Genomic DNA, 26,906 nt, shown 5'->3' on the forward strand with positions numbered 1-26,906 from the left:
GGGCAACACCGCAAGCATAAGCAAAAGCCATGCACGGCCCTTGCTGCATGTTTGATCCCTAAAAGGGGGGACAGAATCCCAGAAATTCATATTAGCACCCATGAGCTAGCCCTTCCTTCTTTCGCAGGGCACCAACCCACCCCGAGCCAGTGGCTACCTTCAAACTGCAAGAGAATTTCTGGATTTTTGCCTTCTGAAATAATAATTAAAGCTACGATAAAGATATAGAAAGAGAAGGAAAAAGCCTGAGCTCTCAAGATCCAGTGGGCTCTCTTAAAGATGTGTTTTGACAATGAATGCTAATGTGCCCATCTGTAAAAGCAAAAATAAAAGACTCCCCTAATAAAAAGCCCTGCAATGGCCTGCTCACATTTGACTGTGCCAGGGATAAACAAAAGTCCACACAAACATCAATCAAATTCACTTTGTTGTAGCGGGTTTTAACCATTCTCTGTTTTGGAAAAATATTACATGTAAGTGGCCTTTGCCACGTCTATGTGTTTTTTAACATCAAGGTTAAGCAGCTGGCAATTATTCTGGGCACCGAGACTGCCCGCGGCTCGGGTTGTAAACCGTATCGTATTGGGCTGTCAGACGGCTGGCGATACCCGCCCAGCACGCCGTGCCCGGCAAACCCGGCAGCTCCCGCCCGGAGCCTGTCTGGGGGTCGGCCCCCCGCCAGAAAGGCTGTGCAACCAAAACCACACGTACACCCGGGTACAAAAAAAGCCTGCAATTGCTCCGGGCATATTTTCTTTTTAATATACATTACACAGCTGTAAACAGACGCTGGCGCAAGAATAGACCATTGAAATGGGGTGTAAAGTGGAATTAGGGAGCCTGGCTCTCCCCTGCGCCTTAGGACGGGGACTCAGGTGCCTCAAACGCCTGCGGCGATGGTACCACCGTCCCCTGCTGCCTCACCATGGCCTGGAATACTCATGTTTCACACATAGGTACAGCAGACACCGTGTATGTGTACCATGGCTCAGAGGCGTTTTATAGTTGACATTTTTAGCCAGGATATTTTTTTTTTCTAAATATCATTTGTTACAGTTTTGAAGTGGCATACATAGCGAAGAAGTCGACGGAGCTATGCTATTTCACATTATGTTAGCATCTGAAAATATTACTGGAAAACTTTATTCGTTCCTATGTCAACTATTTTTCTTAGGAAATGCATGCATTTCAAACAGCGTAGCTAAATAAAGTAACTGATAAGATGTCGAGTTTCCGAGTAGCCCAGTACCAGGTACTTTTCTCCCATCCCGCTGGCTGGTAAATGTTCTCCTGCCCAGTGGCTGAAGTGACTCATGCCTTCGCTTGGCTCTATTTTAAGGCACCAGAATATCCAGCCTCTGCCTGATGGTGGGGAATGGTTTTCTGTGATGTAGATCATTTGTACCCGTCGGCTCCAGCCGCTTTCCTGTTTACTCTCACTAATAAAACGCCGACGTCAAGAGTGAGTTGGATTTCAACATACACACTCGATGGGACCTCTTTATTCAGGTTTTTGCCTGTTCTGTGTCTGCTGTACCTTGTTAGCCTCCTCCCCTTACATAAAATCTGCCTTTAAAGCTGCTGGTGATCTTTTACGGTGAAAGCCACCATGGCATTTGATGTTCTCTTGCAGCTTCTGCCAACCTTACTTTCCGTGCCTGTGCTCCCACGAACCTGTTTTCCCATAAGCTATAGAAATATCGTATTCTGCATTATAGGACAGTACAGAAAAATACATATTATATGGATGGAAATCTTTAAGGATGAGCTGCAAGCCAGTCATGCAGCTCCCGCATACTTCAAAAAAAAGCTCAGACGGAAAGCAGCTCTGATCCTTTAATTAATCCCAAAAAGCAGCTGTTGCAATGCAGCTCCCCCAGCAAACATCGCATGTTAGATGTTTCTTCTCCTCCTCGCACCACTCCAGCACGCGGCATATCGTGAATAAATAGGAACTCTTTTCAATAATGTTTTGCAATGAGTTACAATGGCAAATCACCGGGGGTTCAGCCGAGAACTGTGGCATTTACTCTGCTTTGTCTGCACTACATTTATACCGGTCAAAGACAAAAAGCGGATTGTGTACTAACAGCGATGAGCAAAGCCAAGGAAGGTTTCAAGGAGAAATAAGCCGGGAGCGAAGCACTGAATTTGAATTCTGTTCAGAGCGGGCAAGGAACCCAGGCAGAAGTGAGGAGATAGCGTAGAAAGGACAATTTCCAGCAGGCTGAAAGGCAGCGGGTGCCTGGTCCCGCAGGAGGAAGCAGAACCCTGTCCCCTCAAGGGACACCAGGGAAGCAGCCCCTCCGGTCATCAGCTGCACTAAAGAGATGACGATTGCCCTTACTTTGCTCCAGCAAGAACCATCCGCACCCGGGACAGAACACAGGGGCTCCAGGTCACGTGCCCAAAAGCTCGTGCCATTAAATGTCAGGGAACGGGAACACAGTTTTCTAAACGAAATTCATAGTCTTTTTCTTTTTTCTCTCACTGTTAATCCAACCCCAAAAATTACTTATTCAGAGTGGGTGAAAGACTTTATTTAAGACTTCTATTATTAATGGAAATTTTATAGTGGCTGGCTACCCGGACTGCATATGGATTGACAAAACTACTAAAGCAAACCCCATTTTTAGAGAATGAGACATTGATCTAAGCTACAAAGCTCAGAGGGGTTGCTTTGTCATGAAAAGCTGAGTGAAAAACTATGTGAAGATAATGTTACACCGAAACTCTAATTTAGGGGCCGTTTAAAGCTTTGGTTAATATTGTGCGCTCCCTGGGCAGCAAAGGCAGCTCTGTTCCCCGTTTCAAAGAAAAGCCACAGCAATGCCATCCTGTGTATGTCACACCACAGCCGCTGTCCCATCCCCATGTGTGACTCACTCCCGAACCTCCACAGGGTTCGGTAATGCAGATTGCTGGCGACACTATCAAACTGTCCTCCGGATCTGCCTTGAAGCTTTAGAAATAGCAGTTAAGAACCAAATCATCCCTGGAGAAGCTATTATCTCCTCGTCTCATCATCAGATGCTAATGTGCGATCCTGGCAGACCGCGACGCGCGTCCGTCGTTTCCATTCAGAAGTGGCATGATGGGAGAGTTGTGAGTATAATAAATTGTCACAAATCCATTTTCTGTCTCCCCATCATGAGCACTTTGCCCTCCTGGCCAAGCAGGGGCTGTAAATCAGCCCCACTGAAGAGCTTCTTGTGTCTCTGCTTGGGAAAACAAAAAGATTTCTGCAAACAAGCCCTGGTAAACAGGAATTTCCAGTCTGAGCTGCCCATCGTGCCGTTTGCATGATGGTTTGATCCAGCCTGAGCCAAACAGGGCAATGCTTGTGCAAGCATCTGGTCCTCCTTGGTTTCAGCACGTCCCCACCACCGTATTGCCCCATTGAAATCCCAGTTTTGATTTATTCCCTGATTTTACAAAGAAGCAGAAGGGTTGGGACAGGCTGTTAACACGCATATTTATGCCTTGCGTTATTGCCTGTGGGAGCAACCTCCTTGTTAACATAGGCAACACCCTTTCAAATGAAGAATTGCAAAATACAGAATTTTAAATGTACACATTCCTATGAGAAGTATGGATCGAGTAACTTGAGCACAAGTCATTGCCGTCAGTACAAAAAAAAATTAGTCAGCCTACTCACTGTTAACACAAGATTTTAGAGCGTCACCTTACCTTAAACTAAAAATAAAGCTTGCTGCAAATTCAAGACTTGCCTTTCCCACTTAAAACTAATCGGCGACACAGCCATTTCAAGACAGTCTAGGAAATTAAGCAAAAATTTTGTGTTTATTAGTGATCAGTTTGAAAGATCTCAGTTCGTCTTTTATTTCAGTGGAGTTCTGGAGATTTTTTTTTCCCTAAGAATTATAAAAATATATGTTCCTGCCACAGCCTCGCTCAAGAAAATAGTAAAAAAATGAGCTTTGCATGCCAAGATCCACACACAAAATGAAAGGAAACATTCAACACGGAAGAAAGCAAGAGTAAAGAAAAATACCCCTATTCTGATTTTGTAATAGGTAAATAAATAAATAAATGGATTTACTGGGGAGCTCAGCAAGGACCACGAGTCTCCCCTTGGGAACAACCGTATCCGAGCCACAGAGATGGGCACATTTGGGAGTGCAGGGCGGGCAGGGACCTTAGGAGATTTCCTGGACCTGGGTGGAGGCGGGTTCAGCCCTCGAGTCTCCCCATCTCCAGCCCCGCACAGGGACCATCTCCCGCAGCCTGGGCTTACAGAACCGAGCAAAGCTCCCCCGGTTTCAGGGCTTAATTGCACAAGAGGACCCATGAGGACTCCGCTCTGCATGTGTCCATTTTTTCCTGAGCTGGTACCTGAATTCAGCGCTCACAAGATGATTATTCCATGACTCCTCTCACAACAGCTCATTGTGCAGCTCTCTCATGCACAGCTGCACAGGCTCTGCCGGTGCGATTTTACTGAATGAATGGGAAGATGTTCATTGTTAATAAAAAGAAAGCTGAAAAGGTGCTGAATACAAAGAAAATCACAGGAAAATACGATTGTTTTGATCTCACTGGGAAGAGGCAGAGGGCTGCTGTCAATCACCCACATCACTGCTATCACCGTTAAGGCTGTGTGCCCACAGGGGTGCTCAGGGTCCCAGGGATGTGGTGCTGCCACCTTTCAGGACTCAGAAAGGGCTTTCACCCCCAAACTGGAGAGAAAATAAACAAGTGGCATCCCTGGGTTCAAGCTTTGCCAAATTCCCCCTCCACTCACCCCACAACCTCATTTAAACTCGACTTTTTGCCCCAAACCCCATGCCTGGAGTGTCTCAGCGAGCGTTGTTGATTGCTGTGTTCTTTCCCTATTTCCCACCAGGGACGCAGCCCTTGGCCAGACACCGTCTCGGCAGGAGTCTGGGATCTCCTTTTCCTTAAGTCTTCTCAGATTTGCTCTTCTCTGGAAGAAGACTGCCTGGTGCTGGTCAGTCAAAGCAAGTTTGTGCAAGGCTTGGCTTATTCCCCCAAATAATGAAATGCTGATACACGCGGTGCTTCCCTCTACACCAGTAAGTTGTAGCAACACATCCATTAAGACCCACTAGAAGGCAGTGTTGGAGAAAACTTCACAGAAACTTCTCCTGAAAGCTGCAGGTCAACAACCAAAGGAGTGGATTTTCTAAGATAGGGACCCCTGTAAAAAACATGAGCTGCTTCGTCTTAAATTATTTCTGGTAGATTTTGCATGAGCTGAGTGCAGGAAGAGGCACGGAGTTCAAACTTCATCCCTGTCAGGGAAATCCAATAGTGATATTTTAATATTGGAAAACACAATTTATTTCATGCCTGTTAGAGAAGCGCCCTTTACAAAGATCTAAAATTGGGAAGCGACCCGCTCCATGTTGCCCGGGTGGATCAGGCTGCTGGGATGCCAAAGACGTCCTGTTGGAGCAAGCACCAAAACAACTCTGAAATGAGCCCAATTTGCCAGTAAAAACCAAGGCTGGAGTTTCCAACCTGTTGCTGGAAAGACAAGTGGCTCCCCTGAATTTCTTGGCAGTGATTGCTACTCTTGCAGAAGACAGATCTCTGCATTTTTCAAAGACAGGCAGCAGCAGAAGATATTTGATGAGCTCTATGAATAGAGCTGTTGATTCACTGGAAAATACAGGAAAAACTTGGGAAAAACAAATCAAGTCAATTTAAACTGCTGACACATTTTTGTATTGGTGAATGAAATGTAAAAAGTGTTTTGCAGCATCGCAATGACTTGGTAGCCCACAAAGAAGAATGAATTTCTGATTTGACATTAAGTATACTCAGAATAAAAATACCAAGTGTGATATGGTATACAAAGCCTCAATGAACAAAAAAACCTCCACTTTTTGCAAAATTTCTGGAAATTAAAATATTGAGTGATGGTTTTCAATGGAAATATTTTGAGGAAAACGAAGATATAATTTACTAGATCTCTCATCTTGAATTAAAATATATCAATATTTTGAAACAGGATTTATCCTTGCTCTCGTGCCAGCGTGTGTTATTGAAGGGTAACTGGAGTACAGTAAAATGGAATTACAGTCCTAAACATTGATGCAGCTTTCCCCTCCCCTTTTGCCAATAATTATGTATGTCGAGAGGTTTGGCCAAACAGATGCTGCAAATTGAACAGAACTCAGGGAACTTAGTTCCTATTCCATGTTTAGGAGGCTTTTAAAGTTGCATTTGCAGGAAATTGTTCTGTTCAGGGGGTATTTGTTGTGACTTGAAAAATCAACAGTGTTGAAGGGATAAAAATTCAGTGTTTGAACTGGAGTGCACGAGTCCTGCCAGGGTCTCTAAGAAGGAAGGGCAGACTGTTAGGCTGTAATAATCTACCTCACCTTGAAAAATAGTTCTATAGGGTGATTAAATCATTCTGGAATTATTTGCTTGTCTAAATGACAGGAAAAGATTTTTTATTATTAAAAAGAAATATTTTCGGTAACATTTCTTCAACTGTAAGACTTCGCAAGTGAAAAGCAGTGCGTGCTGTCAGCACAGTTATAATGGTTTTGTACTTTTAAGCCAGCTCCTTTTAACATATTTTACTAAAAAGCTCCTCTTTTAATGACTCTCATTCTGAGCATGTCATTACAGAAGAGAGCTGAGGGGTTTGAGTAGCCTGATTTAACTTAGTGTGTTTGGCTTTCTCTTAATTTTCCCCTTGAATGTGAACTTCCTAAATTTATGATGCTCATTTGGGAAATAATTAAAACAGCCTCCTCATGTATATTCTTTGAATCATTAAAGCAGGTCCTCCACCTTGGCTTCGTCAGCCCTGGGAATATTCATAACGCAAACGTGTTCCAAATGAAGTCCCAACCTCTACTCAGAAGAGAAAGCAAACTTCCCCATCCTGTCAAATGATCATGCCCACATTACAATATTATTAATTACTTTGCTATACAGTAATCGGTCTCCATCTGAGGCCAATATTTAATGAAAGGCAACCAAGCATCAGAAAAAACACCACTGAATAAACTCATAAAGTCCCATAAACCGGTGAAGCCATCGGTGGAAAGATCTGCTCCGAGCTGCAAAGTTTCTCATCATCTTCTCCCACTTCTTTATCTTCTCACTGGTCCTTGTAACACAAATCAGGACTATTTTCTTGTTAATTCAGATGCTCCCCTGTAGGCAGGAAAGAGCGTGCCACCAGCTGCTGCTGCCAGCACAGGAGCCAGCGTTCGGGGACCATCACCTCCATCCGGGCTCCCAAGGAGGTTGTGCTCCATGAAAACCCCTGTGAATATGCCCTGGCTGAAAGGACTGACGATAACATGTTTTTTTTCCTGAGCTTTATGGATAATCATTTACTGAGCAGCTCAACCAGTTCTGCCGGGCTGCTGGCACTGGATGCTGCCCAGTGACCCAAGCCAGGGCTCAGCCAGGGCTGTCCCGCGGCTGGTGCTCGCTCTCCAGAGAGGTTGTTTGCACGGAGCCATGCTGGTGTTGCACAAAGTGTGGTTAAATATAAGTTACGCTGCATTTGGATTTGCCACCTCCCTTACCTCGCTGAGGTTCTCCCCTTCCCTGTATGTCCTGGGAGCCTGTAAATAGTCTCCAGTGCTCCCCAGGAGGCTACTGCTGCATCTGCACATAAAATACGTTTTTTAATATAAGCTGGAGATGGTATTTCCCATGGTCTGGCCACATGAGATGGGACAGGGCAGGTGGTCCCTGCCCTGTGCTGGAGAGGCCACCGCGGCATCGCACCATAACACGGCGAGTGTGACCAAAGCGCATCCTTCTGCCTGCTGCCATTATTCGATTTCCGCTTTGGGAAATGTCCTCTGGGGTTGTCGGGCAATCAGGAGAGAAATGAACCAAGAGAAGGCCGCTTCTCCATGAAGTTTTGTTGATAGAATCGTTATTCTCATCTTCATCCCATCGCACACCGTTCGGGATGCTGGGCCCAAACCCAGTGCTTAGGAAGCGCCATAATTAAGGCTGCATTTTCTCCCCTGGTATGTTTGCAATTTTATATCATCTTTAATTACGTGATTGCATCTAGTTTTTGGCAATGAATGCAATCTCTGGCCTCTTTCAGTGCCCATGCGGCCCATCCTCACCTCATGAGCAGCTCTGCAAAGTTGTGTTTGCTCCACTTCCCGGGGTCCCCCCTCTTCCCCACTGCACAGTGCCCAGAGTGTGCTCCAGGCAGTGCGGTGACAGCAGCTCAGCCCCGAGCCAAGCACACCCCCAGCCTCAGCACCGGGAAGGAACGCCAAAATTATGGTCCAGCCACAAAACCCTACAGTTAATTACAGTTAAAAACCCTCCGGTTAATTTTCTATAGAAAAAAAAAACACCATTTCTTCTCTCAGATAAAAAGTTGTGGGTTTTTTAAAAATAAAAATTCAATGAAGAGGTAACTTCCATTCATCAAGTTTCAAATGAAAAAGTAATATTCATTTAGACCTCACAAACTAAGAAAAGAAAGAAAAAGCGGGCAGGAGCAGAGACAGCTCAGCCTGCCCCCTCCAGGGCACCACTGCTTTCGCAAGGATGGGCATTCCTGATGCTGGGAGTCTTCCAGGTCAACAGAAAATATCCATATAGGGAAAAGAGGTGCGCTCGCCAGCCTGAAAATAAAGTTTTCTAGATTCATAAGAATTTAACGCAACAGACACACTAAGAAGTCATTCCAATTCTGCTCTTCATTAGCTTTGGGCTACCTGCTGCAGAGAAATAACTCACCTATCCACACGCGAGAGGTTATTGAGAAATTCTTTTATTAAGGCTCAGTCAGAAGACAAAAATAAACTAAAATGTGACCAAGAGAGCTGGGACCTGACCCCAGAAACTATCGGGACACAAAGGGACCTTCCACGAAGGGTTCTGAGAAACGTAACCAGGCCCCGGTTCTGCTGCCACATCCCTAATTTGAGAGGCTTTGGGAGATCCAGGCAGTACTGCGGGGAACAGAGGAAGCGGTCACACTGAGTTTCCAGCACAGGTGTGATATTGTCTGGTTTGGCAATGTGCGGGTTGAAGTAAGAGTCAGTCTCCTGCAGTCTCCCCAAAACTGCATTGATTGCGTAAAGTCTCCGGGTGTCACAGCATGGGGTGGACCAAGTGGAATGCCCAGCCAACCGGCCCAAACCTGACCACCTGTTTGCAAATCGACAACGGTGAAAATGCGACATTAATGCTTGTAAAAAACACCCAGGAAGTAGAAACTGGAGAAAATAGGGAGAATAAAGATTCAGATGTGGTGGAGGAACCTTCGTGCTGTTCCATGGCAGCACCGAGCCATGTCGCAACAAATGTTCCAAAAAAAATCAACAGACTCGCCCCCCCCCCCCTTTAAATAAATAAAAAAAAAAGGAACATGAAAGTTTTTAAGTTAAGTTTCATAGTATTAAAAGCACTTTTCCTTGTTGGGTGCTGCAGCGCTGTGAGTGCCTGTCCTGCTGTGCAAGTGTGGTCTCCATGCTGCTAAACGAGGCATGCATGGTGCCCATGCCATCGTGCACCGTGTGCTGTGGTCCCAGTGCCATTGTGCACGGTGTGCGTCGTCCCAGTGCAAGGTGCATATAGTCCCCCTGCCGTCGTGCAAGGTGTGCGCAGTCCCTGCGCCATTGTGCAAGGTATGCACGGTCCCTGCACTGTTGTGCCAGAAGTGCAAGGCGGCAGCAGCCTCTCACGACGCCATTTCTTGCACAGACACAGCAGAGGAACCCATGAGAGCTGCTGTGAAACGCGGCCGGTGCGGCTCGGGCTCACGGGAGGCTCCGGCTGAGGCAGGGCAGGCAGAAGCAGCAGGCGCAGAGGCTGAGCGCAGCCGTCAGCAGGGCCGAGAGCCGCGACGGCCGCCGGTACGTGAAGGCTTTCTTCACCTCGCCACCAGTCTGGGCGACGTAGTCGAGGGTGTGCAGGACGTAGTGCTCCACGCTGTCGGCAGCCCCGTGCTGCTCGGCCTGCAGCCCCTCCAGCTGCAGGAAGAGCCCGTGCAGCTCCGCCATCTGTGCTTCCAGGTCGAGGAGCTGCTGCTGGCGCGCCTGGGCCAAGGCCAGGTGCTGCTTGGCCTTCAGCTCCTCCAGGTCCCGTCCCACGATGCGAGGCGCCTCGGGACTCTCGGCCAGCCGGTCCAGGTCCTCAGCCCCCAGGTCGATGCCCGCCAGCTCCGCCTGCCTCTCGATCTGCTCCTTCAGCCTCTGCCGGTAGCGGCTCTCCCGGGCGTAGTGGCGGGCGAGGATGGCGCGGTACCGCCGCAGCAGCAGCCACAGCTGGGTCTGGCGGACGCGGGGGCCCGCTTGCCCGGTGCCCCCCTCCGGCGCCGCCGGCAGGGCACCCAGCCGGGGCTGCAGGGCCACGGCATCGCGGGCGAAGGCGGCTCTGGCTGCGCCGAGCCCCTGCTTCTCCCGGGCGACGCTCTCCTCGGAGGTGCAGCTCAGCACCATCTGCTGCGTCCTGTCGACGCTCTCAGAGAGCTGCTCCAGCCGGTCCAGCGCCCGCCAGAGCTCGGCTGCCTCCCGCAGCGCCCGGCAGACCGGGCTGGCGTCGTCCCCGCCGAACGCCGGGTTGTCGAAACACAGGGCATCCTCGTGCAGGTCCCCCTCGGCAGCAGCTCGCTGCCGCAGTTCCGCCAGCCGGTCCCTCATGCTCCACACCGGCTGCCGGCACCATCGGAGGGACGGGCGGCACATCAGCCCCGGGCAGGGGAGGCGCGAGGCCGGAGCTCCCTGCGTCAGCCAGAGCTGTTAAACCTTCCCTCCCGGAGCCCAAGCAAATATTGATGGAGGCGGGCAGGCCGGCCTGCGTCAGCCGCCGGTGGGGAGGGAAAAGGGGTTTCACCGAGAGGAGAGGCAGAGCGGGAGGAAGGCAGCCTGGGGCGGGATGGCTGCCAGCACCGCCAGCGTCATGGGAGAGGCTCTCCTGGCTCAACATCCGATCCTCTGCGTTTTAAGACAAAGGGCTTTTATTCACTGAGGGATAAAGAAAGCCAAAAGTCCGGGATCCCGGGGGCAGAGGAGGGGACCGCCTGCTCCGGCCACAGGGCCCCGTGGCAGCACCTCCATCCTGCACCCCGAAATGGCTTTCAAAGAAAGAAAGGGGATGTTTGCAATCCTACACTGTGCTCCGTTTCAGACCTCTTAATTAGCCTTGAAAAGCAGCGTCGATGAGGATATACCAACTGAAGGGCAAGTCAGCCTATTGTGGTGCCTGTTTTGAACTGAAAAGGTGGGATGGAGATGAAGCTCGGCTTTCCCCTCCCGCAAAGGTCGGCAAAGCCACGAGAGCCGGAGGGTGCCCTGCGGCTGCCGCCACGGCAGACAGTGTCCTGCGCACGGAGAGCATCGCACCAGCAGCTGATGGGTGGGCAGAGGAGGGCGCTTGGGGGGTTACCAGGCTGGAAACCAGCGTTGGGATGACACAGCTGTCCTGCGCATCAGGGCAAGGTAGCGTTAAGTCCACACACTGTTGAAATGCATAAAAATCACAATTTAATTCTAAAACATCTGCAAAAATTTCCATTAAAAAAAACCCAACCAAACAACTTCTACAAAATGTATTTCCAAAGTGCACTGGAAGAATAATTGGATTGTTCTCTATCATATCGATATTTTATGTCCTATATTTTATAACATGTGTTATCATATACAACCTAAACATATGCTGATACGAAGTATAGGATATAACACCTATGATATAGTAACTACGGGAGCAACAGCGAAGGGCGGTTTGACAGAGGTGAAGCAGCTCTGAAGAGAGCGTAATTTCTTCTCGCTAATGCCATTTGATGGATGTACTTAGCAGGGGGGCTTCAGCATCTGGGCCATACAAGTTTAATTTTGTTCTCTGTAACCAACAAGGCCAAGAAAAAAAAAAAGCCCTTCTGTTCTGAAGGCCTGGAGTGTGAGCATTGCATTAAAAAGACGATATTCATTCACATCTGCCAGGAATTTCCATTTGGCTCATTTAAATCAGTAGAATAAAACAAAATGTCAAATAAGAGGGTAAAGAGGGGAAAAGCCAAAATACTGTATGGCGAGAGCAAGACGTGGTGGGATAGGCTTGAGAGCGAGCTGAACGCAAGGGACAGGTTAACCCCAGGGAGGCTGTCCTTAACCAAAGACCTTGTCACAGCTGGTTTTGAGTATTAAATCGTCTGTGCCTGATGGGATGGAACGGCTTTAAGGCCTTCGTGCAGCATGTGCAGGAAACACAGCCCCGTGACGGTCCCCAACCCCTCCCCGCTCGTATTTGGGACAGGGCAGGGTCAGCCTTATCGAACTTCGCAGTTGAACCGCATGCAGGTGATGGTCAGCATCTGTCCCCGGCCGAGCCCGAAGGCCCCGGCCCCAGGGGCAGCGCCCAACCTGCGCTGGCCCCGAGCCCGAGGCAGCTTTAACCCAAACCCAGAGCCATCCATCCCCCGGCTGCGGCGCCGCTTGTGTAGCAAAAGCCCTGTTTAAACAATATTATCGCTGCTATTCAACAAAAGGGCAAGAACAGTGATGAAAAAGGAGTAGTTCTTTGGTTTGCATTAAATACCCCTTAAAAATAGGTACGACCTCATCCTCGAGCTGAATCTCACCGCCTGAACCGACCCGTGTCCCGCGGCAGCAGGAGGGACCTCTCCCAGAACCTTCCCCTCATCGCCCGCTCCGGTGCTGCTCAGGGAGGCCCTGCACACACCTATCGCCCCGCACAGCACTTTTCACGTAGTTTCCCCAAGAAAGCATTAGCTGTTTCTCTCCTTTTGCCCAGGAAAAGGGCATTTTGGAGGCAGGTTGGATGATGGTTTGGGTGACAGACCCCCAGAGAACCCTTTGGCCGAGATGATGGTCTCCATCCCATCCTGCTCAAGATCTACACAGTTTATAACAGTTTCCTTTTTTTTGTAAGTATAACATTATCCAGTTGAATCAAAACATGATTTTCTTTTTACATTGAAAACTCAAATTATTGTTTTTTGGGTTTTTTTAATGTCTAAACTATTTAGTAAGTAATGCAAAACCAAAGTAAGAGTTTCTTTTTTTTATTAAGACAATCCCACAGCTGGAAAATGAAACATCCTAGATTACATAAGTGACTTCAAAAAAACTCTAGAAAAAAATCTTTACAAATTTACATTTGTACAATACAAAAACTAACAGCTCATTGCATATAAATATTACATTTGGTCTGCCAACACGTGGCATCAAAATCCCTGAAGTATTCATTTAAAGGGACCTGAGATAGCGGATGTGAAGATATGGGCATAAATATCACCTGAAAAAAAAAATATCAATATAGAAAGTAGACATAATTCTAATAGTTTTGTGCATTTTTGGAGTATTGTAAATCATCCAGAACATGAATTGGAGAGCCTAAATCACGTGAATTTCATCGCTCCAACATCAACTGATATTTCGAAATGAAGTCTGCTCTAATGATTCATGGAGGAATGAATAGCCTATATTAGTATTTCTACAGAAAAATAACCATCAGACTTTGATTTCTGAGTATATCCAAGCAGCCACCGCTCTCTGAGGAGGCATATTTAGGAAGAGAAATGGAGGATTTTGATTTTATCTTCCAAGGAGCAGCAGAGCCGCAAGGCACGCGGGAACACCAACCCCTCCTGCCAATATTCAGGCAGGACCTGGGCTCCCCCGGCCTCCAGAGCAGCTCCTCTCGCCACCCTGTCTGCTTCTCACAGACCCAGAAATAGGGAAGATAAGCAGTTCTTGCCAATTAAAAAAAAAAAAACAAAAAAACTGAGAAACTGCTCTTAATTGTCCACCGGTTTAAATATTTTCCAAATATTTACACATTTGTCAATTCCCAAATGTGGCTGCAGTTATCTAGCAGGAGTATTAACTCACAGGTGCAGCACTAAGCTGCTCGGTTTTACTTTAAATTCTCACAAACCCTTATCAGGTACCCACATCCATGCACATAAATGTATTTAAGCACCATTTTTATAATACTAGAGTTAAGGCTGTGACAGCAATTCCACTGGAAATCTAATTTTTCAGGGATTCATAGCACAGTTGTCTAAGTTTGCTGTGGGCTGATCATGACATATTAAAAATGTACAAGCTTCCAACAGGTCTTTGCATTTCTAATGCTAAAAAAGACAACTTTTAGTCTAAATTTTGCAGGCTGTTACTTACTGTACATAAAGGAGGGTTTTTTTCTTTTTTTTCAATGTGTAAACCTCTTGATATACTAATATTTGAAAATTATCTATCGCACGTGCGCAGTAATTTTCTATAATACATACTTGTAAGAACACAATGACAGCTCCCTACAATACTAAATATAGATTTATCCTTGGATTGTTAACTGCTCCTTCAGTCTATCATGTAAATAATTAGCATTTTATAAAACTCTGCATGATGGTTTTAAAAAATAAAATAAAATCAAGAAATGTAAACACACAAATACACTTTTAAAACATTGAATTCATGACACAGACCAACGAGAGCAGGACACTCCAAGTCAGGGTTGACAAGACATCCTTAAACCTACAGCTATTCAGTTTTCCCTGTCATTCACCACGCAGATTAAAGATGAAATATTAATCAAGTTCTTATCGAAAAATTAGTGATTTAAACTTCTTTTCTCATGTTAATACTGTGTGATTTTGAACGGTTGTCGGAAACATTCCAGAGACACCCAGGAGCAGCCTTTTCAAATGCTTGCCAAGGTTCCTCTTGCTTTTTGCGGCCAAGAGAGCCTCCAAACATTGTCAAAAGCAACACATTGTAGTTGGTCTTTCCACATTTTTTAAATTACTTGAAAACTCTCTTTACTATGCACCCAGTGTCAGTTCTTTTCAGTGCTCTACGTGCTACACAGTCTTTCCGCTTTTGTGCGGGAGAAGCAGCTGAGGCGTACGTCTAAGAAAACGTTCAGGGAAAATTAAAATACACAACAGGACGCAAAATTTTAAGCGGCCAGAATTTCTCCACAAATTATTTCTTCATGATTATATTTAGCTTGTTTACCTGCATGGTGGGGGCGATGGGGATAAGGGGGCGGCCACTGCTTAGTTTAAGCAGAAAGGAGTGACAGAAAGATAGACAGGAGTGATAAAACTGCCCAGACCCATCTAAGTTTAAGCACCGACATAAAAGTTTCATGGGTTATTTAAATACCTTGCGAGGCTGGAAGCACCCGACTTCTACAAGGGTTACGTTAACTGCAGTTCACAAAGCAAGGGGAAAAATGGAGTAATTCAGCAGACACGGAGCACACGTGTTAAGGGACACCAGGTGGAACTAAGTGTTGTTTTACGGAGCTGTGTGTAAGGCAGCACGACGGGAGCAGCGCTGCCCCGGCTGATGCGGCAGCATTTCCACTCGGGGTACAGGTGGCCGCAGAGGTGCGGAGCAGCCGAGAAGCGAGCCCTCAAACTTTCCATCTTCATTAAACCCACCTCCAACAAGTTGGGAATGCTGCTAGCAAAGGCAGGCAGATATAAAAAAGTATGGAAAGTCTCAGGGGAAAAGAGGCATAGAAATAATTAAATCTTACAGTCTAGCCAAAATAAAATTCATCAAGATATCATAAGTTTCCAAAAGAGTATCCTAAATAACCTACGGGGCAATAAAAGGAAGCTAAAGAAGAGAAGTGGAGCATGGCAAAGAGAAAAACAGAAGGTGACAAGAAAATAAAAAGCAGGCAAAGTCTGGGCTGAACTGAGACAACAGCACATCACTACTGCAAAATAAGCTTCGTCACCCATGCCCTGATCCAGGAAGAAACGGGAGCACTACAGAGACAGCAGATCTGCAGCCAGGAGAAATCTGAGAACAAAGATGCACAGGAGACTTTCAGCCCCATCTCCACAGAGGATGGAGCGCATGGGGCTCACACTCTGCTGCGAGTAAAGCCCCCCGGGGCGCGAGCCGCTTCCCAAGGTGCCTCCGAATGCCTTCAAGTTCCCCGGCAACTTGGGAGAGAGATCATACAAGATTGCACATCTACAGAAAACCTTGAAGCACCAATGCTCGAGAATTAATCCTACAGCAGCAGAGGAAGCCCTGGCCTGCCCGCACGCCTTGTTAGCCTTCAGCAATCCGATACATCATCAGACCTTCAAACCCTGTTCTTAGGCAGAGTTTTGGAGTTTTTTTGTTAAAAGTGCAAGGAGACAGCCTATGCTCCTGACTCTGCAAAACACACCGGGCACTGCAGCCTGCTAGGAGCTCGGCAACTTCATGAGATGCTGGCTGAGCACCCAAGGTTTTGGACGAGGGAGCGAGACGGTACAAGGTTTAAATCATTTTACTGCTTCTGCTGCACCTGTTGGGTTGATACTATGTTTTCTGCAACCATAAGTGGCTCCTAATAGGATCTGGGTTTTGAGAGAAAGTGTCCAAGTTACTATGAAATTATAATTATTCCACAGAATGAGGCTATGAGAAATCAATTGCCTAACTCAAGAGAAAGAATCCAGATACAAAACCAAGTAAAAATAACATCTCTAAAACCAAGTTATTTCTTTCATGCTTATAAAAAGGTTCTCATGCACAAAAAAAGCTTTTTTTTTTTTTTTTTTACACAATAAGCAATAGTTCTGTTGTTCTAGCACACCCTGCTGTCTAGCTTTTAATCATGTAGCACATTTGATTAATACTTACGCCACAGCAAAGTGATGCTTCACTGTTATCTTCACAGTACTTCATTACATAGAAAAGATACATGTAAGAACATATTTAATATTATTCTAATTGCTGCTAAAATACACAAACTTATAGAATGATTTCTCTGGAATCCACGTGTTTTATCTCTCCCCAACCCCTACACAAAATAAATAAGTAAGTGGATCTTCGGCCAGTCAGAAATATATGAAAAGCATTTCTTCTGCATTTCAAGATTTTCAGGCTTTAGAACAGAAACCATAGTGTTTACATTAATTAGCTCAACAGGACTGATCTAAAAGGGGTACGACTGACTATGAATGGATGCATACATGCTATTCCCGGTTACCATATGTAGAAGGACCAATCAGTCAAAGAAATAATACATTTCTTATAAATATATAAGTGTGTGTATATATATACATATATATGAGAGAGATGATAGGACAGGTGTTTATACTTTAAAGCCCAACACAGAACTAGGAGAGCCTCTGCGCTTCCCCCCCTCCCCCCCCCCCAATAAAACACAACTGAACCAAATCCAGAAATGGATTACAGCCGATTCAAAACATCCCTTAGAAAATTAAAAGTGTGATTTTTGTACTGTACCATAAAGTCATATTAATGCTCTGAGCAATTTAGGATATACTCTCCTTCATCACAAAACTAAACCTCTGCACTTTTTCAAGTCATTTTGCATCTAACTAGAATTTTTGGAAAGCAGATAAAATAGCTAGCGCTTAATATAGAAAGTCAGAAATTAAATTCCTTCTGCATCTGAGAATATACATGGGTCACTCTTTGCTGCCTGAGGTTTTCCAGAATTATTGACCAAGCTGTGCACAGAAGAACTTAAGGATATTGGATGAAAGTTAAAAAAAAATAATTGAAAAACTCCACCGAAACTTTCCAGTCTCTTTTTTTTTTTTTCCCATTTGTTCTCTCTGTGTAGTCTAACTCACTCTCTTAACCAAGCTAGAACTGTCAAATTCATTTAGACAACAGGAGAAAAACTAAAGTCCCACATATATTCCAGCCAGACCCTACAGAGTAAAAGGCTGCTCATCTCCAGCTCAGCCCACGCCAAACGCCTGTTGCTGTTCACCGAGGAGCAAGACTACAAATATCGTGACATACTGCATTATCACTACCAAAATTATTTCTGTTTTTCAAGCTAGCATTTTTCAGGATAACAAGAGTACAGTGCAACACAAACTCTCTTCTGGAAGCTTGAGATACAAGAGTCTGCCTGGAGGATGTGAACAGGAGCTTATCCGTAGTGCCAGCCACCAGAGGTACCAGGGCTCCGTTCAGCGCCCTCATCAACTTCAAGGGGCAAATTAAACCAAACGCAGGTTTGCACCGAGCAAGTGGCAGCAGAAACGTGTGGGAGACAGTGGCCCTATCTGCACAAACAAATCATCATCTGCTGAAAACTTTATGCTGCTGAAAACTCTGATAATTACTTAGATTTGAATTCATTATGTCAACATAATGAAGATACAGTTACTCTACAACTTCGTGAGCAATTCCATCCCTCTACGCTCCTTCTTGCCTCTTCTTCAACTTGTACTGAATAATAGCATCTATTTTCTTTTAAGTTTCCAGTAGTTGTAAATAGAGGTAGCCGAGCTACTATTAAAAATCACGTTACGCTTTGAAGAGGAGGAACCTTTCAAATGTTGAAGTTACCCCTTAGCTGCACAATCTCTATTAATACTATAAAAATATGAGAGGACAAAAAGAAAATAGATGCAAGTAACTTTTGCATTTGGCACCTTTTGTCTAGATATTCATACTTCTCAAGTATTCTCTTTTTAATAAAGTTAATGCACACATAGGACACACCACATCAAAGGTTTGCTACATATTTACAAGGCACCAACCCTTTGTCACTTTTTACACGAATAAAGAACCGATAGAAAGCACATCAGGACCCCGTAACTGTAGTATAGACATACTTCAGTTCAGCACAATTCATGAACGTTTGGCCTGGGAAGATTAAAATAATCCAGATCCTTCTTACAATATAGAAACTGTAAACATTTTATAGCTGCCTTTAGGATTGGTGTATTGTGCAAAAGTTATTATTATTACTGTGTATAAGGATTTATGGCAGAAACCACATAAAAACTCTGTAAGAAGGTGCTATTTCTATAATACAAAAACAAAACAAGGGAGAGAAGTCATAACCGTGACTCAAAATGTCATGTTCTTACTGAGAAGCTGGAAGCCTCTTTAATGTGATGAACTTGTAGTGCGTGGGGAAGAATTTCTGTAATTTAAGGCCTAATGAATAAGGCTTGTTTTGACCAATGAAGTGTGGCGATCTGAAGTTTTAAAACAAATGCAAACTGACATAATGGAAAAGCACCACTGTGAAACGTGAGTGGAGTCCCCGCACAACTTGCTTGGTAGATTTTCTGGTAAAATCCCTGCAGTAGAAGGCCATTGAAGTTCTTTTAAAATTGTTCCAAAGTTTTTCATCTGTCAATAATTCCATCCCATGAGATGGCTGACCCTGGCTTTTTCTGTCATTTTCCGCACCCTGCCTGACCTGGAAGTACCAAGGTTCAAAGGATCCTCGGTGTGCACAAAATTGTCATTATCAGAATCATCGTTGTACAAGACAGTTCTCCTGCCTTCATTCCTCGTTTTGATTCGAGGCGGTCTACTGAATCGCCCTCCAAACACATTTTCACCGAACTGTCCTCCAAACAGGTTTTCAAATTCATCATCTGTAATTCGGGCACGTTTTGCTCTGGTGGCTCCTCGCGAGGCTCCTCTGCCTCCTCGGCCTCTTCTTCCTCCCCTGCCGCCACCTCTTCCCCTGCCACAGCCTCTTCCGCCTCTACCACCTCTTCCCCCTCTACTCCATCTCCCCCACCTCCCCCATCTACCTCTCCTCCCTGTCCCTCTGCCCTGCCAATTCCGTTTCCCACTGGTGATTTTTCTTTTGATTTTTCTTTTGGGTTTTTTGGATTGCACAACTTTGCTGTAGTCATGGTCTCCATCAATGTAATCCTGATCTGTTCTAGATGTTGATTCAGAGTCTGAATCAGAGCCACTTCTGCTTTCCGAACTTGAACTGGATCCTGATTCCCCACTTTCTGATGAAGATAAACCAGATTTTTCCTTTAATTCTCTCTTCTTCTTTTCCTCTTCCTCCACCTCCTCCAGATGCTCATCTTCTTCTGATGCACTTATTAACTTCCTCTTGACTCCCGTCCGAGGTTCTCTGCCATCACCATTTGTAAGTGGTCCATCAGGAGAGTGATCTAAGCAAACACAAAATAACCCTATTGGTTATCATCATCATGCTTGAGCCAAATAGGGTACAAAAAGTGGGATTCGCCTCATCTGCCTTTGAGGAATGCTCTGGGGATGAGCCAGCTCTGAGCTACTCACCACAGATGACTTTTATATGCTGTGGAGACAAACAGGTGCTCTAAAGGGAAAATTCATCAGACAAATAAACAAAGTCCATCTTAACTGGAAGCAAGGACAGCAAATGCTCTTGACTAAGAGTTCAGTGAAGATCCAGTCAATAAAAGGAGCCCAGAGTGACCAAGTTAGACACAAACATCTAACATTTAGTCAGATGAATCCTACCTAGGGTCCCAAGGCAGAAAAAACTCTAAAATCCATTTCAAATCTATATATATTAAAATAACACTCTGCAAGCAGTATTTATTCCCCATCATATACATATTCTCAAAAGGCTTAGTCCAGGGAACGCTTGTGGCAAGCACAATTTCAAGACAGTAAATAACCCAAGAAAGCTCACTAGGATTGCTGAACACCTTAACTTAAAAATACATAAAGTATCTTGCTGACTTGCGACCCAAAATACATGTTTTCAGAGCTATGAATCTGACAACTAAGGTTAAGTGTCTTCTTTAACACAGGATACACACAATTCTCAAGAAATTTAAGAGCGATCAAGTTTTTCCATCTGGAGAGATTTTACTTCACTGAAGTGCATGTGGCATCAAGCGCATGCCACACTTCAGACGAGAGAGCACAGAACTGTAAGAAGTAAGGCAAATTCAATTCTTTAGTATGGTTTGGGGTTATAGTACAATGCTAGGCTCATGCAAGCATATCATAAGCATCAGACAGAAGCAACACCTTTCATTTCCAGTGAAATCAGTCATTCAAAGAACAGAGTATTTATTATTTCTCACCTTGTTTCACTGGTGTAGATTTACTCCTGATTGGTCTACTTTTCCCTGGATCAATGGTATTTCCACTTCGGTTCTGTGCATTTGAGCCTGAGGAAGATGGCTGACCTTCCATCTCTTCACCAGTGGCTGAACCCAGAGGTTCTTCTGCAGTATCTGAAACTTTAGACAGGACACCACTAATGTGACAGAGTAATTTTTATCTTTTATTTATATGGTTCTAATGCAAGGCATTTTGGGGGAGTTTTGTATCACCTGCGTTAACAGCCCAAGTCAGGAGGTTAATCTCACCAAGCTGCCTCTGCAGTCATGAAGAGACAGATTCCTCCAGCGTGTAATCTAAAGTAAGCTTAATGTATGTGTGATGGCTGTATGAGAAAAGCCCCTATACAGAAAGTCCAGGCTCTTGTCACTACATTAAAGCTAACCAAGGACAGACCCAGGTTCCCTATTCTCTGACCCTTACCAATAACTCACCAACAGCTGGAGGGCCAAATTCAGCTAATACAATCTACAGACAACATATTTACATGACCTTACTACTCGCTCTTTCAACAGATGGGTTTTGCATGTGTTTCATGAATATAAGATTTAAACTGAACATTAAATATCCTTCAGCTTTTTCATCATTCTGCGCATACAAGTTGCTGCAAGAGAAAGGATGCATATTAGAAAGTTTCTCCTCACCATGAGATGAAACTGAAGAACTAGTCCTAGTCAAAGGCAGTGAGGTATTCTGGTTGGGTTTAGGTTGAATCTTCATTTGCTTCTGTTTCCCTTTTGGGCTGAAGACACAAAATATCCCAAAGAGATAAAATTGTTAGTACCAAAAGACTTACACACAAAACCAATTGCCTGTGCAAACTTTGTTTTTTGCAGCAACTGCAAAACAGAAATTATCTCTTCCCAGTGCTTGCGCAGGTGTAGTAATACTAAATATGGTGATGATATCATTCTGTTTAATAAAGGAATATAACTTTGCAAGAACAAGATTTTATATAACCTTTTTAAACAAATACTCAGTTTACTTAGATAATGTATCATACAGAAGTCAGAAGAGTGTTATACAACACTTTTTTCAACAGTTACTAAACAAAGGCAAAAAGAAACTTGCTATTCCGTTTTCTCCAGAGGAAATACTTCTAAATATATAGTCTTTCACTTACCACAATTATGCACAAGCTACAAATTGAGCATGGAATTTGAGCTCATGATTTTATCACCCGTAAGAGCAACTGCATCGGGAAAAGAGCAATACTGTTACTGACTGCTTATTCATGAAGGCACGCCTACCACTGCCATCCCAAATGACACTGATAGCAAGTCTCACTCTCATTACGTTACCTAGATGCTCTGCTAGTTGATGGTGAACTGCTACTGCTTCTTAGCCGTTTTCGGTACCGTGGCCTTTTCCTCTTCTGACATTGCATTGCTGACTTGTACTCAGAGATTATATTTTTCATATGATTTTCAAATAAGGCAGATAGTCGAAGTGTCATGCTGTAAATCTGGAGTAAGACAGTATGGTCATACTTATTAGAAGTTGAATAACTAGAAGATTAGAGAAAAAAAAAATCACGAAGATGCCCAGACTTTGTAGCACAAAAGAAAAATTCATGGTGACATTCAACTACAAGGTTCTTTACAGATAACTTCCCTCCATGATACATGTGTATTCTCACAACAGAAAGTGGTTTTGTAAAGGGATTTAATTACTTGCAGTACAAAGTATTTACAGAGTTAAAGGAAAATGGATACCTAGGTTATTGAAATATAGCCTCCTTTTTTAATCTCCATAAAGCATGGAAGCATACCATAAGATGACTTGAAGTACCAAGGGAAAAACAATTGAACTTCGCTGCCCCCTCACCTTTGCCTTTTGCTTTAATTCCCAAGTGACAAGTCCTTACACCACCCTTACAGAGCTGTACATAGGGCCAGCTAAAATGGCCTAATTTCTGTAAGCCATATGTCAAAATCCTTAAACCATTTTCTTGTACTCTTTCTAGGCCTTTTCTCTGTGTAGCCTCATCCACAAATTCACTCATGGCTGTTTCACCATATTTCTGACTGTATGTACTTCTATTCAAGATTTTACCTTGGGTATGCCTGAGTTATGACAAACTAATAGTTCAAACTCAGCTTAAATAGATCAAAGTTCAAGATTCCTTCATCATACCCATACCCTTCTGCTGTATCCATTCTTCTGAAAACCGTGTAAACACCATCAAGGAGATGTTATCATCATCTTATACTCAGACCTCTTCCCATTTCTTGCAGTCTGTCTGAATATAAAAGCTCTTTGATATAGAGTTTTCTTTACATTCACGTAACTCGACTTTTGCCCAGACCTTATATTTTAGCAATGCCTCTTTCTTTATCTCTGATATGTGGTACCCTGCACTTCTTGCCTCCATTCAAAATGCTGTTGCAAAGATGGTGAAATGGGCTAGAAAACCTCGGGATATTGGCACACATTTGGCAGCAGACGAACCTGCAGTGGCAGAAGGCCCAGCTGTGTGCCCAAGCCCTCCAGCAAGGATCATCTCACCAAGGCACTTCACAGTATTTAAGCAAATGGATATTGATGGGCCACTCTATTAAAGTAATTTGGGAGTTGACTCACAAGCTGTTCAGTTATTAATACACAGGGAAGTTCCCAGGAAGCATGCAGCAGTAAATAACTCGCCAAGTTTACTCTGATGTCAAGCACACACAAACACCCTCAAATCACCTGTCTTCTTGCAATTCTCTATTGACTTCCTTTCTATTAAAGCAAACAAAAGTTACTGGTCCTTATCTTCAGCCTACCTTTCGGCTCTTATTCAACACCAAGATTTCAATCTACCTTCAGCGACGGCAACTTTGCACTTTGTCATGCCTGCTAACGCTCGGCTGGAGTCCCCCTCTCCTACAGCATCGTCCTACTTCAAGCTTACTCTTATCGTCCTGCCTACACAAAACATAGCAGTTGTTATTCCACTGATGAGCTGAGACTATTACTCCTCAAGTGACGAGTAACGTCACACAACCTCCCGCTTCCTCCCATCCAGCACTGTTTACAGGTGCACTGAAAGCTCTTGCAGCACACTCTGCCCTTTTTTCTGCTTGAGAGCGCCCAGCGTAATACAATCTTGTGTCATACCATGTTAGGTGCCACATCTAAATTTTACAGAAATATTAAATTCTATGTATTATTGTGCTTTAAGTAATAGCATCTCAGTCTAGTCACAAATGGCGTGCATTACTTAATAGTTTGTAAGTGCTCCTGTTTCTACACAATAAATATTTGGCAACTTTGTGACCAGCACTCTTATCTGTGCTAAATAACATGTTTCAGAGATGTAATTTGGTCACAACTTAAGCATCTTATTTAATATGCAGCTTCTCCTAATAATGATAAGGTCATTACAATTAACGTTACAATTACATTAACGTTTGGAAACACAGTCAAAATTCTTTCTACTTTTATATTATGAAGACATCAACCACTCAAATTCTATTTTGCATTAACAGTGGTAAAAACTGCATCTGTGTCCTCCTGCCAACTTGTGATTTTTTTGAGCATAAACAACATTACAGAAACATTTGAAAATTTTAAAATCATTTGATCATTTAGCAGCTTAGGAAAAGCTGACAGGCAATATACTGCACAGGAGCACATATCAGACATAGGCACATTTACATGATCAGTCATACACTTAGTAGTCATTTTACCTAGCTCATGTAAAAATATCTATATTCTAACATTTCATTCTCCCCTTTCTCTCTTGCCACATGCTGTTTAGGGCTCCAATCCAATACATTTTTTCTGCCTAAGTAGATTCCTATTCCTGCATACAGAAAAAAATCAGGATTAGCGCCTGAGAAACACAGGCAACACCGCGCAAAAGTCTTGCCGAGTATACTAAGTACACTAGAAAAAAAATTAAGTATCATAATGCTTTCCATAGAAATATTGCATAATACTTGCATTAACAGTAGATTAAAAAAGTTCCTACTATATACATACATATATATATATATATATATACAGTTAAGCAAGCTGATAGCCTTGTGTCCAGGAATAAATTATTGAAAAAATAAAAGCAACAGGTGCCAGTTTTCTGCTACAAATATCCAAAGAAATAGCTGCAACAGTAACCATACAATTTGTCAGAAGCTTTAAGCTCAGAAAGTTCAGATGAACATGGAATTCAGAAGTGATCTACTAAGCAGAACAAAGCAGGTGTATAATCATAGGTCCCAGAATTGACATATACTACTTGCTTTTATTTCACAATGCAGTGCTTTGCTCTCCAGATACAGACCTTGTTTCATGCACCGCATTCATGTAGGGCCAGGGTCTTTGTAAAGGAGGGATTAAAATTTATTACTTACTCGAGACTTTTTATTAGGAGTGTAAGCTTTAGAGTTGCAGAATATTAAACGAATATCTTTGTAGAATTCCAAGGGACTAGTGTAGTTTCCTGCTTCCAAGGTTTCTTTCACAGTGCTGAAGTCCATAGGAGTGTCTACAATATCTCGATAATCCTGTAAGAATATACAAGAAAATAATAAAGGCTGTCAAATCCTACAGCAATAATAACACCTAAGTGTTCATCCATAACAGTGGCTCTCAAGTAATTATTTCTTCTTGAGAGTTACTGCAGATAATTCCCTGAAAACATCAGTGCACAAAACATGGTACGTTCCAGCTTAGAACGGGAGAGGTCAGAAACATAGCCAGCATGGATGTTTTGCCAAAGGATGAGCAATAGGTTTTTTAATTTTGAATATGGAAGTTGTACTTACAGGATAGGAGAAGAGATCAACTGGCTGTCTAAAAGGCTCTGAGTCCTCTCTTTCATATATCAGGTTTAACAACTGCTTGCATTGCTCTTTCCAAGCATCAGGACTTGCTTTCGTGGGCTGTCTTTTTATTCGTCGTCTCACCTGTAGGGAAACAGATGTATTTCATCATTTTTCTCAGAATATTCAGACTTTTACCTTTAAGTTCCTGTAAATTTACTAGTGTTACATTTCAAAGCAGATTTCCACAAATAAAAAGAGAATTGCAGTAAGATTAAAGCATAGCTGATCGCACAACAATATGCAGTATGCAAATTGCAGAAATAGGCCTTTTCTGGTAATACATAAGTACTGAAACCCATGAAAGGTATGCAATATTTCAGATCCAGGCTTGCTGTTTTTGTCAGCTTTCATCCCATTTTGACTGGAAATTTAATCTTTTAAATCGAATTTTAAAAAGATTCTTTAGCATTTAAGTAATTTTTCCTGCATGATAACTTCCTTGGTTCGCCAACACTTACAAACACCTGCATCTGAATTCACGCAGTCCTACAGACTATAGGCGATGACAAATTTAAACCATTCCAGACGTAAATGAGTATTTCAGTATCTGGTCTATCTCCTTTCACATGCCAGACCAAGCAGAAATGTTTACTCACTCGTCTTTTTCCAGAGGAAGTTCCTGGAGCGTCTGAATCTACATCTACTTCTGCCACCTAAAGGCAAAGGTAACGATTACACACATGCATGCTCGTACGCACCCTCCGCAACGGAAAAAAAGGGGTTAAACCACACAGCCAACAACAACAAACACAGTTTTAAACTACTCAAATGCAATGAATGGCTCAAGCAAAACAGAAACTAGCTTCAAACTAGGACTTAAATAAGTTTAAAAATAATTAGGTGGACAAGCTCTTTCATCTCTTTTTCAAGTTTACTTCCATATAAATTATATATAAACATGTGAGAAATACGAATAGCTTATTTTCAGTCCTTAAGACTCAGCTAAGTCCCATTCTTGCAGACCTGCATTGCCCTGCCTAAACGTTCATGCCCTGAGCAGCTGTACTGACCAGCTGTTTATTCAAGTTTCATGTAGCGCCTTACTTACATAGTATTTACTATTGTTTTCAGAATCTGGATTTAGAAATTAGATCAAAAACTCCTTTGTACACCTTTCTACCATTAATTAAAAATAACTAATTTTGAGAGGAGAAGTGACTGCTATACCCTACAAAGAATCTGAAAGTAATTTCTTTCTAATTTTAAAACATATTGTAAACCAAGACATGCTCTTTGAAAGGCTAGAGGGAAAGAA

At 43.6% G+C, this 26,906-nt stretch overlaps 2 protein-coding genes across 2 annotated transcripts in view; both read right to left on the minus strand.

Annotated features, from left to right (window-relative positions):
• Positions 1 to 9,755: 9,755 nt before the first annotated feature.
• On the minus strand, positions 9,756 to 10,637 carry LOC309676019 (syntaxin-1A homolog; the record flags this gene model as incomplete). The annotated part of the gene is made up of 1 exon (XM_082488462.1): positions 9,756 to 10,637. One exon carries the CDS (start codon positions 10,635 to 10,637, stop codon positions 9,756 to 9,758), a length of 882 nt encoding a protein of 293 aa, XP_082344588.1.
• Positions 10,638 to 18,394: 7,757 nt separating this feature from the next.
• BRWD3 (bromodomain and WD repeat domain containing 3) overlaps positions 18,395 to 26,906 on the minus strand; it is a gene marked incomplete at its 5' end in the record, with an annotated part of 57,082 nt that continues 48,570 nt past the window's right edge. The window contains 7 exons of the mRNA XM_082488463.1: positions 18,395 to 19,891; positions 20,801 to 20,959; positions 21,485 to 21,582; positions 22,142 to 22,305; positions 25,178 to 25,330; positions 25,592 to 25,732; positions 26,248 to 26,304. Coding sequence (XP_082344589.1) covers positions 19,104 to 19,891; positions 20,801 to 20,959; positions 21,485 to 21,582; positions 22,142 to 22,305; positions 25,178 to 25,330; positions 25,592 to 25,732; positions 26,248 to 26,304 — 1,560 coding nt within the window. The 3' untranslated portion in view covers positions 18,395 to 19,103. The remainder of the gene's footprint in view (positions 19,892 to 20,800; positions 20,960 to 21,484; positions 21,583 to 22,141; positions 22,306 to 25,177; positions 25,331 to 25,591; positions 25,733 to 26,247; positions 26,305 to 26,906) is intronic.

The sequence above is a fragment of the Vanellus vanellus genome (assembly GCF_965231255.1).
Source record: "Vanellus vanellus genome assembly, chromosome: 10".
NCBI lineage: Eukaryota > Metazoa > Chordata > Aves > Charadriiformes > Charadriidae > Vanellus > Vanellus vanellus.